Below are 16,901 nucleotides of genomic sequence, written 5' to 3' on the forward strand. Positions count from 1 at the left end.
GTTCTCTGCTGCGGGGGGCACTTTGGCCCCAGCCTCAGAAATGCTGGCATAAAACCAGACACATGTGTGTGTGTGGGGGGGATTGATTTGGTTTGTGTACGGTCCCCCCATCCCCTTCACTGCATGGCCTTGCACCAGCACTGGGAAAGGTGGGATTTACCCTGTATTTGCCATAAGCTATGCCCACCTGGCTCTGGTGCCTACAGAGGACAGGACATGGGGCTGTCTGGTTCATCCCCTCTGCCCCAGTCTGGGGCGCAGTCAGCATCACCTTTTGCTTTTGGCAGGAGCTGAATTCGGAGCTGAGGCAGCACCAGGAGGACCTGGCTGTCCTGGAGAGCCTGGCTGCGGAGCTGGGCTCCTGCGGCTTCGCCCCTGGCGCTTCCCAGCAACAGGAGAGGCTGCAGAGCCTGAAGAAAGACTTTGTGCAGCTGCAGAAGGTGGCAGAGGAGAGGTGAGTCCGGGGACCCAGCACCCCTTGGGGCAAGACCCCAGAGCAAGGAGAGGGGAGATGCTCTTTCCACAGGGGGGCACGAGCGAACCCTTCCTGCCTCCTCCTGGCAGCAGGAGCTGGGGGCAGCTCAGCCCGCTCCAGCTGACGCTTTATAAAAAGCCTTGGCTGGGGGCGTTGTGAAACATTCCTGGTGCTGTAGGAGCCGCGTTCCTGCGCTTCCCGGCGTGTGGGCTGCTGCAGCTCCAGCCTGGAGCATCCTGCCAGAGGGGAGATGGGGGCTGGCGCGGGATCGGGAGCCGGCCCCAGGCGTGCTCTCATCTCTGGAGGTGACAGAGCAGAGGAGCCTGTTTCCAGCTCTGCTAAAGTAGGGATAAGGAGGAGCTTTAGCAGCAGCTTGAGCTTGAATTGGCCACGGCAGCTTGAGCAACAACATGCCTGTGTCCAGGGGGTTCATACCTCTGGGTGCCTCCAGACTCCCTGGTGAATACAGGGAAGGGGGTGGGAAAAAAGCAGCTCACAGAATCACAGAATGGTTTGGGTTGGAAGGGACCTTAAAGCTCATCCAGTCCCAGCCCCCTGCCACGGGCAGGGACCCCTTCCACTAGAGCAGCTTGCTCCAAGCCCCTGTGTCCAACCTGGCCTTGAACACTGCCAGGGATGGGGCAGCCACAGCTTCTCTGGGCACCCTGTGCCAGCGCCTCAGCACCCTCACAGGGAAGAGCTTCTGCCTAAGAGCTCATCTCAGTCTCCCCTCGGGCAGGTTAAAGCCATTCCCCTTGGCCTGTCCCAATGAATCCCATGACAATCCCCAGTCATTCCACGCTGTGCTGGCTGCTCGCAGCTGCGGTGCGTGAGTGCGGAGGGGTCCATGGCTCCTGTCCTGTCCTTGTTCCTACTGGATGGGCTGAATAGAGCAGAGCTGTGGCCAGGGAGGAGGGGCAGCATCCCCCCCCTGCAGCTGCCTGGGGCCAGGGGCATGAATGAGCTCTGTCTTCCCAAAAGCTTCTCTTCCTGTGGGACAAAGAGCCCGGCACAGAGCCAGCGCAGGTCCCGGTGGTCCATCGCTCTTGGCTACCGTGGTGATGCTGGTGTGGTCCCCAAAGCGCCACCAGCCACGGCTTGAGGGGTCCAGCAGTGGTGAGGGGCAGGCTGGCGAGCACCCCGCTTCGGTTGGCGCTGCCTGCACTGCTCCTGGGCAACATCTACTACTGATAGTAATAAAGGGCTCCTAAAGGCACAACTGTGCTGCATTCAGGCACGGGTAATTGCAAGGCAAAGCACGAGCTCTGACTCTCCAAAACCTTTTCACTCCCAGAGAAAAGGATGCGTCGTCCTGCCAGGAGCAACTGGATGAGTTTCGGAAGCTGGTTGGGGCCATGAGGAAGTGGCTGAGGGAGAGCGAAGGCAAAATGCCGTCCGCTGAGACCTCCCTGGGCACCCAGGAGCTGCACCAGCGCCGGCAGCAGGTCCAGGTGGGCAGAGGGAGCTGGAAGCAGGCTGGGACAGTTGGCAGCTGGTGTGGAAGTGCTGGAATCGATCCCAGGAAGCAGAGTGCTGGGAGCTGTTTTATGGTCTCAGGAATCCTGGGCTCCCCTGTACTTGCTGCTGAGCTGCAGCCTCTGGGGTGTGTGTGCATGCAGTGGTCCCTGCGGGGAGCAGAGCAGTGTGAAGGTCCTGTTGAGCACTGCCTGGTTTCCTTTCCTCCCCTGCCTCCTCTGGGTGGGATTTGGGAGTGGGAGACCCAAGCACATTCATTTTCCCTGAGTGTTTTCCTCTTGCTAGACAATGGAAGGTGTCCTGTCATCCGAGCCCCCGCTCCGCGATGCTTTAGATCAGGATGTGCCAAGGGTTTGACTCAGAGGCAGAGCAGCGCCTGCTGAGTCACCCCCAGCCCTCGCACCCCTCGGCACGTCACCGGGCTCCCCACGGCGCATCGGGCTCCGGCACCCCCGGGCTCTGCCAGGACTGGATTCAGCGAGGCTGGGTTGTGCAGAGAGGAGGAGGGAGGTCCCAAACCAGTAGGAGGGAGAAGAGGGTTTCCTTGAACAGACCCGATAGTTCGGGAAGAGCTTTTCCTTCCTTGAGTTCCCCTGACAAAAATAAACGTGAAGACACCCACTTCCCCGGTGCAGTCTGCTCGCCGGGCTCCGGTTCCATGGGTGCCGTGTCCCGGTGCCACCGAGTCACTGCAGCGGTGATGGGTGAGGAAGGGAGGGCTGCAGCCACGCAAGTGACATCCCCAATCCCGGCCTTTGTTCTCGAGCAGGATCTGCTAGAGGAGTGGAAGGGGAAGGGGGCTCAGGTGGAGGAGATCGGCCGCAGAGGGACCCTCCTGGAGAACCTGATTGTGGAGATTACGGCCCCCGACACCCCGTCCAAGGCAGGTGAGTCGCAGCCGCTCTCCTGAGGATGCCTCCTTCCTCAGTGCTCCGTTTGCTCTCACACTGAGCCCACCTCAAGCAAACAATGGGGTTATTTCCCCCTTCTAACAAACTGCAGAGGGCCTGTGGTGGTCCAGCTATCGTGGAGCTCAACCCCATGGTCGGGTCGCTGGTGCTTGCTGCATTGAGGCATCAGCCAAGCACTCGGAGGCCACACACTTGGCTTGATTTGCTGTAGCATAGCAAGCACTGAATGACTGAATGTGATCCCAGCGTGAGGACAGGGACTGCTGCTCGCATGGAGCATGGGAGCTCATGGAGGCAGCTCCTGCTTTCCCTTTCGATGTCCTTCAGGCTCCTGAGGGCTGGAGTGTTTCAACCAAACTCCAGCCTTTGGGTTTCATCTCTGGATGAAACAAGACTGCGATATTCAGACATAATTTACTTGTCTCCTTGCTGGCTTCAAGTCTGCGAAGCAATGAGATTATGTCTGGGTTGTTTGGAAACCAACCGAAAGACGTCTTCCAGCTTGTGAGAACAAGTCCCTGAGCTCTCATCATGGATGGGCATTTATGGGAGTGCACGGTCCAGATGCGTTCATTAGGGTTAACCTGAGGAGCAGTTCAGTGGGAAACCTCCAAGAGGGGTGGTCACCCCACATGGCGTGACCAAAGCTGCAGCCCCTTGCATCCATGAAAGCTTTAAAATACGTGGTTAGAAGGAGAGAAGCTTGCCCTATAATGTTTCTAATGAATCCCACTTTGTTGTGAACATAGCTGTGCTATCTGGTGTCCAAGGAGTGGAAGCCTCTTGGCAAAGAGAGTGTGTCTGTGCACTGAGGCGGGTTTAAATAGTTTCATTCCCATCAGAAAAAGAGAACATGGGGGAGTTATGCTCTTCAGGGGAGTGAATCTCTTCAGAGAAGGCACTCAGCACTTGATATTATAAAGTCATGTTTAGGCTAGTAGCTTTCCAGGCTTGGGGAGGTGCCCAGTGGTCCCCAGAATGATAGGAGCCACATCCACCATGCGTGATGCTGCGAGAGGTGACCAGCTCCAGGCAGCTTCGGCTCTTCTGCTTCTGGTCCAGTGAGGCAGGAGCAGCTCCAGGGCAGCGAGGGCTGCGAGCGTGTGGGGAGGAGGAATAAACCCATTCCAAAGGGAACTGTGGGCTCAGTGGCCCCGGGCGGGTGGGGACGCTGTGTGTGTGCTTGGTGGCCGGTGTAGTCCATGTCATTGGAGCACCATTCATCGCTTGCTGTCTGCATTCCTAACGCCTCTGTCTTGTCCCTCTGTCTGTCTCCGTCCCCTGTGCTCAGGTGCGGCGCTGCCCGCTGCGGGAGGGTCGCTCGGCAGCGTGAACGGATACCACACATGCAAAGGTGAGCTCGCTGTCGCTGCTGTGCCAAGGCCACCTCACCGTCCTTGTCCATTTGTCTGTGCATTTCCATCCGTGAGAGTATAAACCCCGCTGTGGCACCATCAGCATCCCATCCCAGCCGTGCTGGAGCCGCGGTGCTGGAGGACATCAGTCAGGCTGAAGGATGCCGAGGGGCAGCTCTGGGGAGTGAGGGCACCCTGGCACCCCCATCGGTGGTGTTAAGAGCTGATAAATGGGAGATGGTTTTAAGGCCTGCAGTTAAATTTATTGGTTCTAAGGGATTGTAACGGCATCCAAGCCTTCAGTTTGAAGAGCAGTTTTAATTATTGCCCGTTATCTGCTGTTAGCGCATCAGTTCAGCAAGGTAATAGGTGCATAAAAACGGCTTTATATTTCGGTGTCAAATCCTTTAACCTTGTACCAGCAGTGACCTTGATGGGGGGGTTGGACACGACTCAGCCTGCACCATCTCACCCACACAAAAGCATTTGCTTTGTTTGCAACCTGTCAGTGTGCGGACACGGTGCCGCTGGAAGGGCCCCTCGGGCACGAGAGGGGAGGATGATGTGACACTGCTCTGCAGGAGGATGGACAGCAGCACAGCCTCTTCCTCCTCACGCTTGGCTGGCTGTGGCTGCCCAGAGCTAGATCAGTATCTGAGAGCCCAGGTGAAGGCAGGCAGCGTGAGCAGTGTCCTCACCTCGGGCTGCTTTTTGGCGACAGATCTGACTGAGATCCAGTGCGATGTGTCTGACGTGACCCAGCAGTACCAGGGCCTCGGTGCGGCGCTGCAGGAGCGCCAGCAGCAGCTCTCGGCTATGCTGGAGAAGATGCAAGAGGTGCAGGAGGAGGCCAGCTCCATGCTGAAGTGGCTGGAGTCGAAGGAACGAATGTTGTCGGAGCTGGACGCCTCCTCCTCGCCCACCAAGACAGAGACAATGAGAGCCCAAGCTGAGCACAACAAGGTAACAGCTCTTCCAGAGCACAAAATGGGGATTAAAGCATTTCCTCCCAAAGGATCTCAGTGATGGGCTTTATTGCAGCAGGACTAGGAGCTTAAAGAAAGGCTTTCCACAGAAGGGATCTCACGCAGGTCATGGTTCATGAGCCAACGTGCTGTGCTCGACCTCTTTGCTTCTAGACCTGCTGCTCCCAGGCACTGGGCTCAAGGGAAAGGAGTTTATCTATATCCCTTGTTGCTGGGTCACTCCAGCTTCTCCTGGAAAGCAATTCCCAGCCTTTCCCTGCTCTTGGAGCCAAGTTAGCTCATGATATTGCTAATAAAATGAAATGATTTCATTAAAGAGCAAAGAGCAGAAATTGCCTAACTCCAGCTTGTAGCCGCTGCTTCATTCCTACTCAGTGATTTCAGTCTTTTGCCCTATATCTGAAGAAGTTCCAATGATTGTTTTCCAGGCATTTCTGGCTGAACTGGAACAGAATTCAGGGAAGATCCAGAAGGTGAAGGAAGCGCTTTCTGGCTTGCTGGAGAAATACCCAGATTCTCCAGAAGCAGCGAACTGGAAGAAGATGCAGGAAGACCTGAGTAAGTGCCCGGAGCACTTAGTGAGGCTCCTGTCTTGAGGCATCACATACAAGGGGTTTGGGATTGCAGGGGGCTTCCAAAGTCACAGCAGAGCAGAGTCACTTCCAATTAAAATGCAGTAAATAACAAACTTCTCTGCAAGCTGTCTGGTGTACAAGGTGTTCCTGAGATGAGCCCTCTCCTGATTAATGAGATCTCCATGATGGATGTGGATTTTAAAGCCTTGCCTCCTTAAATTACTTCTTAAAGAAAAGGAGGGGAAAAAAAAAGCATTAGCAACACAAGTTGATTATTTTCATTAAATGCTTCATGGCTTGATATAAAATTCCAAGCATTACTAAGGCTGTCCTGGGTAGTTAAATGTTGACCCACCAAGACTATTTAAAAAGGAGCCCATAGATTCTCTTCTTTGAAATAGCAGGAACCTGTTTATGGACTTCTCTGTCCAGGAGATCTGAATGTGCTGTGTGAGGCCTGATACCCATGAGAGCATCCTCATGCACTGAGCCAGGGATGCTCAGTGGCACCCAAGGCTGGACGAACTCATGGCAGTAGTGACCCAAGTGCAGAAATCCTCCTTTCCTATGAGCTATGACTACACAGCCATTAGAAACGGCTTCTTAGATAAAGAATGAGTAGAGCCACGCTAGCTTTACTGACAAGCTGAGGAGGTTTCGTGGTGTGGAAGCCATGGGGAGGGTAAAAACCGTTCTTGATGGAGTGGTGGGCATGGTCACCACTAACAGAGCCCGTGCTTCAGATTGCAGGTGGGAAAGAGCCAGCCAGGCGACGGCCGCGCGGCAGCAGAAGCTGGAGGAGTCGGTGAACCAGCTGGCCAGCTTCCAGGCTGCTGAAGCCCAGCTGCGGCCTTGGCTGATGGAGAAGGAGCTGATGATGAGTGTGCTGGGACCCCTCTCCATCGACCCGAACATGCTGAACGCGCAGAAGCAGCAGGTCCAGGTGAGCCGGGAGCTCCACTGCGTGATCAGGTCAAGAGGCGAGGGTGTCTCATCCGGTACATGAGGTGGAAGATTGCACTTGGAGATGTCCCAGTGAGTGCTGGGAGACCTCAGGGCTCCTCCAAACCCTGCCATGAGTAACTCGAAAGGGAGCCGTGCTCGAGCTCCCTTCCCCGCACTGCATTGACTCATCAGTGAATCACTTGGCCCCTCTTGGAGAATGAAATTGCTTTAAAGAAGACCTGTGCTGCTGCTCAGCAGGACTCACTAACGCTGCCCCTCCACCTGGCAGCCTGCCCTTTCCCAACCTCTTACTTCCCAATCCTAACATGTAACTGGCTGCATCAGAAAACGCAATGCCCCGGTTAACATCATCTGATTTCCTTCTCATCTGCCTGGTTTGTGTCACATTACACAGCAGTAGAACAAATAAGAGCGAGCAAAGTACAGAAGTCATGGACCCTCCCAGCTTTTTAAGTTGGAAGGTCACAGGAAATCTGGCCTACCCAGCGCAGGGCTTGTTCCATGGGCTGGATAAAGCCCCTGGAGGTCTGCTTTGTCTTGGCTGTGTGTACACGGAGCTGTCAGTTTTGTGCAAACATTTGTATGTTATTTCTATTCCAGTTTATGCTGAAGGAATTTGAAGCTCGCAGACAACAGCATGAGCAGCTCAACCAGGCAGCTCAGAGCATCTTGACTGGCCCTGGAGATGTTTCTCCATCCACTAACCAGGTGCGGGAAGAGCTCCAAGGGGTTAATCAGAAATGGTCTGAGCTAACGGAACGCCTCAACTCCCGCTCCAGCCAAATTGACCAAGCCATAGTGAAGAGCACCCAGTACCAGGAGCTCCTCCAGGGCCTGTCGGAGAAGGTGAAGGCAGTGGGGCAGCGCCTGAGCAGCCAGTCTGCCATCAGCACCCAGCCCGATGCTGTGAAGCAGCAGCTGGAGGAAACCAGTGAGATCCGCTCGGACCTGGAGCAGCTGGAAGAGGAGATCACGGAGGCTCAGACCCTCTGCGATGACCTCTCTGTCCTCATCGGGGAGCAGTACCTCAAAGATGAGCTACGGAAACGTCTGGAGACAGTGGCGCTGCCTCTCAAAGGGCTGGAAGACCTGGCAGGTGAGATGGAGCTGAGAAGTTGGTTCAGAGGTGTGGGGATGTCAAACTCCACCCCTGCTTTTTGCCTAAGGGCTCTTCCATTGCTGGGCTTCTAAAAGTAAACAGATTCATTGGTTTTCAGGGTGTTTCCTGGGTGTTTTATGTGGATCTAAGCGCAGGAGAGTTCACACTGCAGCCTGGGGAGCGAGTTTAGACCCACTGATGTGGCTCTTCAAGCACATCGCAGCAGTGTGCAGTGTGCTGTGCTTGGGGTGGAAAAAAACAGTTCCTGAATTCAGAATGGGGCATGGAGAAGAACCAGTGGCCAGCCTCTGACCTTGGGGTGCCTCTTCTGGTTTCTAAGAGGTTGCATTTAGGGACTGGCCAGGAGAACTTGAGGCTCCTGTGTTATCGTTGCCACTTACTATTAAGGAAATTTATGAATCAGTGAGCAGAAAAGGCCAGTGATGCAATGGAAAGCTCCTTCCTGTTAATCAAAACACAGTTGGTGCATCTGAGCTGATTTGAAATAATTGCACTTTGCTTATTTGATTTCAGCTTAATTGTCGCGTTCTAATGTCATTCCCGTTTCAGCCGACCGGATGAACCGACTGCAGACTGCGTTTGCCAGTTCCCAGCAGTTCCAGCATATGTTTGATGAACTCAGGACCTGGCTCGATGACAAACTGTGCCAGCAAGCTCAGAGCCAACCCATTTCTGCTAAACTGGAGAGGCTACAGAGCCAAATTCAGGAGCAAGAAGAGTTCCAGAAGAGCCTCAACCAACACAGTGGCTCCTACGAGATGATTGTAGCCGAGGGAGAATCTTTGCTGCTTTCTGTCCAGCCTGGGGAGGAGAAGAGCACTCTGCAAAACCAGTTGGTCAGCCTCAAAACGCACTGGGAAGAGCTCAGCAAGCAGGCTGCCAACCGGCACTCTAAGCTCAAGGACTGTTTGCAGAAAGCTCAGAAGTACCAACGGCACGCAGAGGACCTCCTGCCTTGGGTGGAGGACTGCAAGGCAAAGGTGATGGAGCTGGAAGTAACTCTGGATCCAGTGCAGCTGGAGGCGACTCTTCTGAGATCAAAGGCTATGCTGAGCGACGTGGAGAAGCGCCGCTCCTTGCTGGAGATGCTCAACAGCGCTGCCGACATCCTGATTGATGCTTCTCAAGCCGATGAGGATGACATTCGGGATGAGAAGGCTGGCATCAATCACAAGATGGATGCCATCACAGAAGAGCTGCAAGCCAAGACTGGCTCCATTGAAGAAATGTCCCAGAGGCTCAAGGAGTTTCAAGAGAGCTTTAAGAACATTGAGAAGAAGCTGGAAGGGGCGAAGCACCAGCTGGAGATCTACGATGCACTGGGGCCACAGGCCTGCAGCAACAAGAATTTGGAGAAGCTCAGGGCACAGCAGGAGGTGCTGCAGGCCCTGGAGCCACAGGTGGATTATCTGAGAAACCTCACTCAAGGTCTACTAGAAGATGCCCCAGATGGGTCTGACTGTTCGCAGCTCCTAAGCCAAGCTGAGGTGGCTCAGCAGGACTTCCAAGCTGTGAAGCAGAAAGTCAATGACTGCTGTACACTCATGGAGAACAAGCTTGAAGGGATCGGTCAATTCAGTAACCGGGTCAGGGAGATGTTCTCCCAGCTGGCAGATCTTGATGATGAGCTGGACAGCATGGGCCCCATCGGGAGAGACTCTGACAGCCTCCAGTCCCAAGCAGAGGACGTTCGCACGTTCCTGGGCAAACTCCATAGGCTGAAGTGTGACATTGAAGCTTCTGAAAGCGAATGTAAGAAGATGCTGGAGGACGAAGGGAGCCCAGATTTATTAGGACTGAAACGTGAGCTGGAGACACTGAACAAACAGTGCAGCAAACTGACAGAGAGAGGCAAGAACCGCCAGGAGCAGGTAGAAACGACGCTGTCTCGTGTCGAGGACTTCTACAGCAGGCTGAAGGAGCTGACCCACATGACAACCGCAGCAGAGGACAACGAGGCGTTGCAGTGGGTGGTGGGAACAGAGGTGGAAACCATCAACCAGCAGCTGGCAGACTTCAAGGTAAGTCTTTATGCCACAGTGTTTCTTCAGTGGTGTTTGGTGTTGGAAGGTCTGTCTAGTGTTGTGGTGTAGGACCTCTGGTCTTGGAGCTGTCACAGCTTTGCTGTTCGTTGCTGTCGTGTCAGCAGTTTTGGTGTTGGAAAATCGCCTTGCTCTGGAGGATGGAAGATGAGCTGCTGGAGTGGATTGTGGTGAAAAGGTGCAGAATGGGTTTGCTCGTGGGAGGAAAAACCTTTTCCCTGTTCTCCTTGGCATGTGTGATGTTGGTGTGCCAGTGCCTCGTGGGCTTGGAGAGGTGGTTGGCATTTAGGTTTTGGGGGAGAGAGCGTTGGTTTTGAGTCTATCTTAACTGTCAGTTGGTGTCATTTGAGTACTCCAGAGCGAAGCATCCTGCAGGTCTTTCCAGCTGGCTCACCTTTTCCTGCTGCTTGTTCACCTCATCTGGGCGATGTATTGCATCCGTTTTGGGGTCCTTGGGTACAAGTAAAGCCACAGATAAAACTATGGGACAAGGAGGTACACACGGGGGATAAAACCAAGGCCAGGTTTTGGTGTGGGCTTTCATGTGCCTACCAAAGAACTGATGGAGACCATCAAGGCTTGCATGAACTGCTGAGAGGGAAGAGTTGGCGTGTTTGCTGTTCTTTCATGCAGTATTACGGTGTTGGGTCCTGCTGTTACACTATGTTGATTATATTAATACTGCTCAGAAGCTCTCTTGCTGTGACATTTCCATTACTGGTGTGCTCGGTAGCTGCTGATAGGGCTGATGTGCATCTGGCTGCTCGGCTCCTGGTGTTAATGGAAGGGGTGGGAAGGGGGGTGGTTTTACAGCCATTTACTCCTCATCTCATGGCTAACTGATCCTGTTCCACCTCTTAATAGCTCTGTGAAACCTTCACCTGGACAAAGTATTCCTGTTTTGGGGGCTGCCTATCCAAAACATTGTTTGGAAGTGTTACTTACAGGGCAAACTGAAGCTCCTCTGGTGGTTTTGCTGTTAACTCTTGTGTTGGGCAGTGTTTTGCATTGAGTTTGTATTGATTGGGAGGATTTAACTTCATCAGTAAACACCGCAGAGGAGTCTCTTGGAATATATCCCAAAATATATCCCAAAAGTGGTTTCTTTTCCTTAAAACCAGTGAAACTTTCCTACAGAACAAGGGATTATTCCCTTGAGCAGCTCTCATTAGAAACAATAAGAAAACCCATCATCAGTGCAGATTGCTTGGTTGGGGTTGGCAGGCACAGCTTAACCCATCGTAGTGCTTGTAAATGGTCTGTATCTCAGTGACCTTGACGTGTCTCAAGCTCTGTGACCCTTTAAGACGATGGTGGCCTTGGTTGCATGAGCCAGGGGTGCTCTGGGAGGTTATGTGTCTTTACCAGGAGTCATTCGTTGTCCCCGCGGTGCAGTTGAGGTCTGTGTTGGTGGAAACCCAGCAGCTGCAGCAGCGATGGTGGGCTTTTACTGTGCAATGGCTGAGAATAAAAATGGGGGAGAAACAAGAAGGGGGGATGGAGCAATCGTGGTTACGCCGCAGCATCCCTCCCCTGCACGGTTCATCCCGAGAGCAGGCATTGCTGCACGGATCCCGAGGTGCTGCAGAGCACATCTTTGCAAAGCCTCACCGTACCGGTTGTCTCCAAGGGGAAATGCAATCCCGGATACTCATCTGCACGGGGAAGGGACCGTCTGTACTCCAGACGTGCAGGAGGGAGAGCGCTGGAGAAGCTTGGCTTGGGCGCTGGGGGAAGCGGGGACCTCAGGGGGCTTTTCTTTCTCAGCGCCTAAGACAATATCACAACTGTGTCCCGTCTTGGATCGCAACCAAGATGCAGGAGAGCGTGTCCGGGGGGACCAGAGGCAGCTCCTGGGTCGGGAAGTGCTCCCGCAGCAGTGTGGGGATGATGCAGCTGAGCGTGGGGAGCAGGATGGGGTGGCCGGGGCTCTCCAGGCGCCGTCGGGGTCGGTCTCTCCAGAAGGCTCAAATGGAGGCAGATATAATGTCTTAAGGCATTAATTTTAATGAACATCTGTGTGAATGAGATGCAAATCAGGCATGGCCCCAGGCCTCCCGGCAAGTTGCCAGTGCAGCCCTGACAAAGGTGGGCACTTCTGGGCTCATTGTGTCCAGGTTTTAATAAAGAAGATCTATTGAAGCTCTGATGGAGGCCGTGAACAGATGACTCCTGGAGCAGTTTATACTTGAAACTCCCCCTAGATTTGTCCTGCAAACACCCCTCAAACTTGCCCCAGAAGGCCACAACCTCCAACAGACCCTTAGCTTTTGGAGAACTGCCACCCATGCATTTCCTCTCTCCCGTCCAGCCCCATTCCCAGGCCACAGAGGGACTAATCCTGGCTGTGGCAGGGATGAGCCCTCTCCTGCTGTAAATGCTCTTCCTGGCCGGGGCTCTCGGAGGCAGGAGGCTGGGAAGCAGCTGTGGGATCTTGCTGGGATGGGGGAAGCTTTGTTTGCAGGAGGTGTTTCGGCTCAGCAAGCAGATGCGGAGATGGGGATGGCTGCACCGAGGGGCTGAGCCCATGCCGGTTCCTGCAGCCATCAGAAGGCAGGATGGTGATGGGGGGAGGTTGTGGCACTGGCCTAGGTAGGGACCGGTTTGGAGCACCACACTGTTGGAGGACTGTAAGAAACCCATCAGGAAGGGACTTGAAGGGGTCTCCTGCTTAGCTTCTAGTTTTATGGTGAGATCAAGTGCAGCTGAAAGGCATTTCTGTGGTTTGGAGCCTGTGCTTATATGGATATCCTGATGAATTGCTTCAGATAGAGCTACACTGCGGAAGAAAGAGCACGGGTTCAGCTTGTGTTAAGCTGGCAGAGCAAAGGAAACCTCATCCTTAACTCCTGCTCTGCATCAGTTTAACCCAAGGCACTGTCTTCCCATTGCTGCCTCTTTGAGGAGCATCTTTTTGTATAAAAGGAAGAATCTGTGCCGTGTCTCCATGAGCATCACGCATCCGAGTTGGGCTCTTCAGCATGAGGGACAGGTGACAGCCACCAGCAAGAGCTCCTGGTAGGAGCTTCCAGGCTGGGGCAGTTCCTCCCCCTCCGTCCTCTCTGCTGTCAGCTCAGGTTTCTCAAAGCTAATATTAAATGTTAATGGCTGGAATCAAATGAGCTGCAGTTGAAATGGTACCAAATCGAACATCTTATGTTGATTCCATTTAGCAAACAGCAGAATTCCCCAGGGAAGCAACTCCGTAGGTGCAGATGAGGGACAGAGGTTCACACAGAGACACGTAGGGGTTTTCTCCGTCGCGTACTCACCAGGTTACAACCCTTCATCCCAAAGGCTGGGAAACTAATGCTGTCCTTTGGATCAAGCTTGTGCTGAGAGAGGGGCTTGGGACAAGGGCCTGTAGGGACAGGCCAAGGGGAATGGCTTGAACCTGCCTGAGGGGAGGCTGAGATGAGCTCTTAGGCAGAAGCTCTTCCCTGTGAGGGTGCTGAGGCGCTGGCACAGGGTGCCCAGAGAAGCTGTGGCTGCCCCATCCCTGGCAGTGTTCAAGGCCAGGTTGGACACAGGGGCTTGGAGCAAGCTGCTCTAGTGGAAGGGGTCCCTGCCCGTGGCAGGGGTTGGAGCTGGAGGAGCTTCAAGGTCTCTTCCAACCCAAACCATCCCCTGGTTCTATGGCATAACCCAATGGTCACCATCACATCCAAATGGGTGCGGGTGCACTTGGCTGAAGGGGAGGCCTCATGGTGACACCTCTGTGCATGGCTGGACCCCCATCACCTCACCGGCCCCCTCCTGATGCCGCACTGGGGGCCACCACAGCTGCCTCCCCCCCGTGCGCTGGCAGCAGTGGGGCACGGCACAGGAATGCCGGCGAGCTGGGACGTGCCGCAGCTGGCACAGGCAGTGCTGCCTATCCCAACCTCACTCCCAGGGTTAATTAAACCCCACCCTCGCCCCAGCCGGAGCGAGGGGCTGCTGCATCCCATGGCTTTGCTGTGGAGAGCGGAGAGGGGATCTGTGGCTCCTGCCATGGATTTCCCCGGAGGTTATTGAAGCTGTTGCTCAATGCAGTGAACTCGGGCACCACTTCTGCACGCCAATCAACGTTTTATGCTGGATGATGCTGGGGGAGGGAGAATCCCCAGAGAGCAAGCACTGAAGCTGCAATCCCGTTCTGGTTTAGAGCGGGTCAGGTCGGCCGGAGCCCTCGTGCCCTCAGCACCCTTTTTGTTCAAATAAATGCAAAACGCAGGGGAGCAGTCCCAGGAGGGGTGATGCAGTGAGCGAGTAAAGCCCTGCACAGCGATTACTCAGCTGCCGTTCTGATGCTGCTCTGTCTATCCCTGCTCCGGGTCCTCCCCTCTTCACCCTAAGTAAAAGCAGCAATTAGCTGTCGGGTGCTCATCAGGAGCCCAAGCTCTTAGGTGCTCTATTTATGCCTCTGTCAGGCAAGAGCTGACTCAACAGCACTATCAGAAGTGCTGTTGTTAATAACAACGTCCCTTGTGCCCAGTGCCCTGGGTTTTTCCTGCGTGCTGCTTTTCAGGAATGGGGCCTGTACCTTGGGGATTACAAGGGCATCACCTCCCTGAGGTGAAGCTGTCATTGCACAAGGCATCAAGAGCAGGAAGAGATGTGGGATGGGATCGGCCCAGCACCGTGGAAGGTTTCATGGGGGTCATTTTGCAGGAGGACTGAGGCAGGTGGTTTCTTCCCAGTTTGTCCCATTCAGGTTTGAAGAGCCCTGCAGGCTGGGGACAACCGTGGTCCCTGATTGCACAAATCTGCCTTTGTAAGACACATGTCTGATGATCCGTGCTTCCATCTCTGGAACCAGCAGCTCTGAGGATGGGCAGAGGGAAACCAATGCCCCATCTGTGGATCAGAGAGCAGGACCACATCCGTGTGCCGATGAGGGGATGGGATGGGATGGGGCAGGGAGCGGGACACTGCCACTTGCTGTGCCCCAGCCTGACTGAGGGTATTTTTAACCCTGTGTGCCCCCGGAGGAATGCGGGTGGCTCCCGACAGTCGTCCAGTTGGGAGCAGCTGGGTGGGACTGGGCTGGGAGCGGGGACCGGCTGCACGACGGTGTCTTCTCGTTGAACGCTTTCCAGCCCTACTTAAAGTATCTCTGGTTAGTATTTTCAGCATCAGCAGCACACGCAGAAATGCCTCCTCTCTGACAGCTGTTAAGCTGCCTTAAAGGCACCATCTCCCCTCGTTGGAGAAGAGGATGATAAATGAGGGGTGATAAGCGCAGGCTGTGACGGGGCTGTCACCGATCCTGGCTGGGGTGAATTGGCCCAAGCAGGGCTGTGAAGTGCTTGGTGCACTTCTAACCTGGGGTGTTGTAAAGGAACGTCCTTGTGCCGGTCCCTGCAGCCTCCTCCTTCCTTGGAAATGAATTGTACTGGGGAGGGAAGAGTAAATGTGCCCCCAGAGCTCATCCTCTCCAAAGGGAGCGTCGCCCATGTGCTTGTTCATCAGCAGGTGGATGGGCTTTGACCTTGAGGTGTCAGCGGGCAGGCAGAGGGGCACAGGCGCTGCTCTGGTCCTGAGTAAAGAGTGAATTAAGAGCTGCTGACACTGACAATAATAGCGAGGCTTTTACTGTTTGCCTTGTCTTGACCATAAAACACTTGGGCTGTGGTCAAATGGTCCCTTCCAGGAGCCGGGTTGGGTCAATGCTCTCAAGCCACCCCCTTGCAGATGCTTTGGCAACCCTGCCTGGTCCCAGCTGCGGGAGGTGGCCATAGGAATGTCCCCCGTTAGCTGGTGGTGGTGACACTTCCCAGCGTTTCCAGGAGATACTAAAAATACCAGCGTTGCATGGGAGCGAGAGAGCCGAGGATCCGAGGGAGGAGGTGATGGGAAGCTCTGTGTCTGCAAGGGCTGAGCAGAGGAGGGAGAGGAGCCTGGTCCTGGTGGGATGCGGCCACGAAGTGGGAGATCCATGGGAAGCACGTGGACGCGGACTTTCCCATCACCCAGAGCATCTGAGGGAGTCGGGGCTCTCCACCAAAGGGAGTGACTGTGGCCACGAGGGTCTGGAGCAGCTTCTCCAAGGGCAGGGCTTGAGCTTGGATTCGTCACCGCAGCCCTTGAGGAACAATTGCCAGTTCTTCTGCCAAAGGAGCGTTTAAAATGTCTCCCACCCGGAGGATTCTCTGGATAACACACTTACCTCACTTCCTAAGGAGCCTCCAGAGCAGTTTATTCATCACCTCATCCCTCAGGCTCTCCCTGTTGTCCCTGATTACTCTGACATTGCTCACTGCCACGGCGTGGGGCTGTGCCTGAGCTCTGCTGTGAGAACGTGGGCTCCAGCCTTCATCTGGGAGAATTATTTATACCAACGTATGTATTAGCTGCCTCGCAGGGAACGTGCCACCGCGCAGCTCCAGCACCCGTGGAAAAATCAGGTCCGTGTAAAAGTGCCGTGCTCGGGTGTCTGTACATCCAAGCTGCAGGTTGCTTCTGTGGGGTCTGGGTTTTAATCTCTTCCTGCACCTTTTCCCATGGAGGTGCAGACCCCCCCCATGGAACCAGCTGAGGTTTCCTCCCCCAGTGCTGCAGAGCAGGGCCCTGAATTCATGCTCTATAGGCTCAAATCACCGCATCACCAGCCACCCGAGCCTTTGAGGAGGGGATTGCGTGGTGGCAGAGGCCTGGCATGAAATGGGTTTGAAGTCAGCTGTAAGGCAATGGGATGAGGGAGCAGCCAGCCTGGCATGGTGGGATGGGATCAGCCCCAGTGCTCCTGCCTGGAAGAGGCTGGGAGCTTGAGGCTTGCCCACGCAGCACCGTGATGGCAACGATTTGGCAATAGGAGCAAGTTTAAGAGGAGAACAACAGCACTGGAAGGGAGATAAAGAAATCTCTCTGACTGTCTGACGAATGCAGCAAAGGGTTTAAAATACACGAATGCGCTGGTAAAAATCCCACAGCAACCTAAAAAGCAAGTTTCTGAGGCAGATTTTGTGTGTGCTTTGGCTTTGTGCTTTCATTGCAGGGTCTGAGGGAGGTTG

The 16,901-nt window shown here is 54.6% G+C and overlaps 1 protein-coding gene across 14 annotated transcripts in view; it reads left to right on the forward strand.

Moving 5' to 3' along the window:
* MACF1 (microtubule actin crosslinking factor 1) overlaps positions 1 to 16,901 on the forward strand; it is a 136,151-nt gene that overhangs the window by 75,833 nt on the left and 43,417 nt on the right. For 13 of the 14 annotated variants that reach the window (XM_061480274.1, XM_061480280.1, XM_061480279.1 and 10 more), the window contains 9 exons: positions 288 to 454; positions 1,770 to 1,926; positions 2,721 to 2,838; positions 4,154 to 4,216; positions 4,939 to 5,180; positions 5,632 to 5,761; positions 6,522 to 6,721; positions 7,345 to 7,840; positions 8,414 to 9,885. In XM_061480274.1, coding sequence (XP_061336258.1) covers positions 288 to 454; positions 1,770 to 1,926; positions 2,721 to 2,838; positions 4,154 to 4,216; positions 4,939 to 5,180; positions 5,632 to 5,761; positions 6,522 to 6,721; positions 7,345 to 7,840; positions 8,414 to 9,885 — 3,045 coding nt within the window. The remainder of the gene's footprint in view (positions 1 to 287; positions 455 to 1,769; positions 1,927 to 2,720; positions 2,839 to 4,153; positions 4,217 to 4,938; positions 5,181 to 5,631; positions 5,762 to 6,521; positions 6,722 to 7,344; positions 7,841 to 8,413; positions 9,886 to 16,901) is intronic. The other variant, XM_061480271.1, reaches the window with a different exon arrangement.

This window comes from Pezoporus flaviventris, unplaced genomic scaffold, assembly GCF_033815535.1.
Source record: "Pezoporus flaviventris isolate CSIRO_AGI_PZ_B2104156 unplaced genomic scaffold, CSIRO_AGI_Pfla_v1 ptg000176l, whole genome shotgun sequence".
NCBI lineage: Eukaryota > Metazoa > Chordata > Aves > Psittaciformes > Psittacidae > Pezoporus > Pezoporus flaviventris.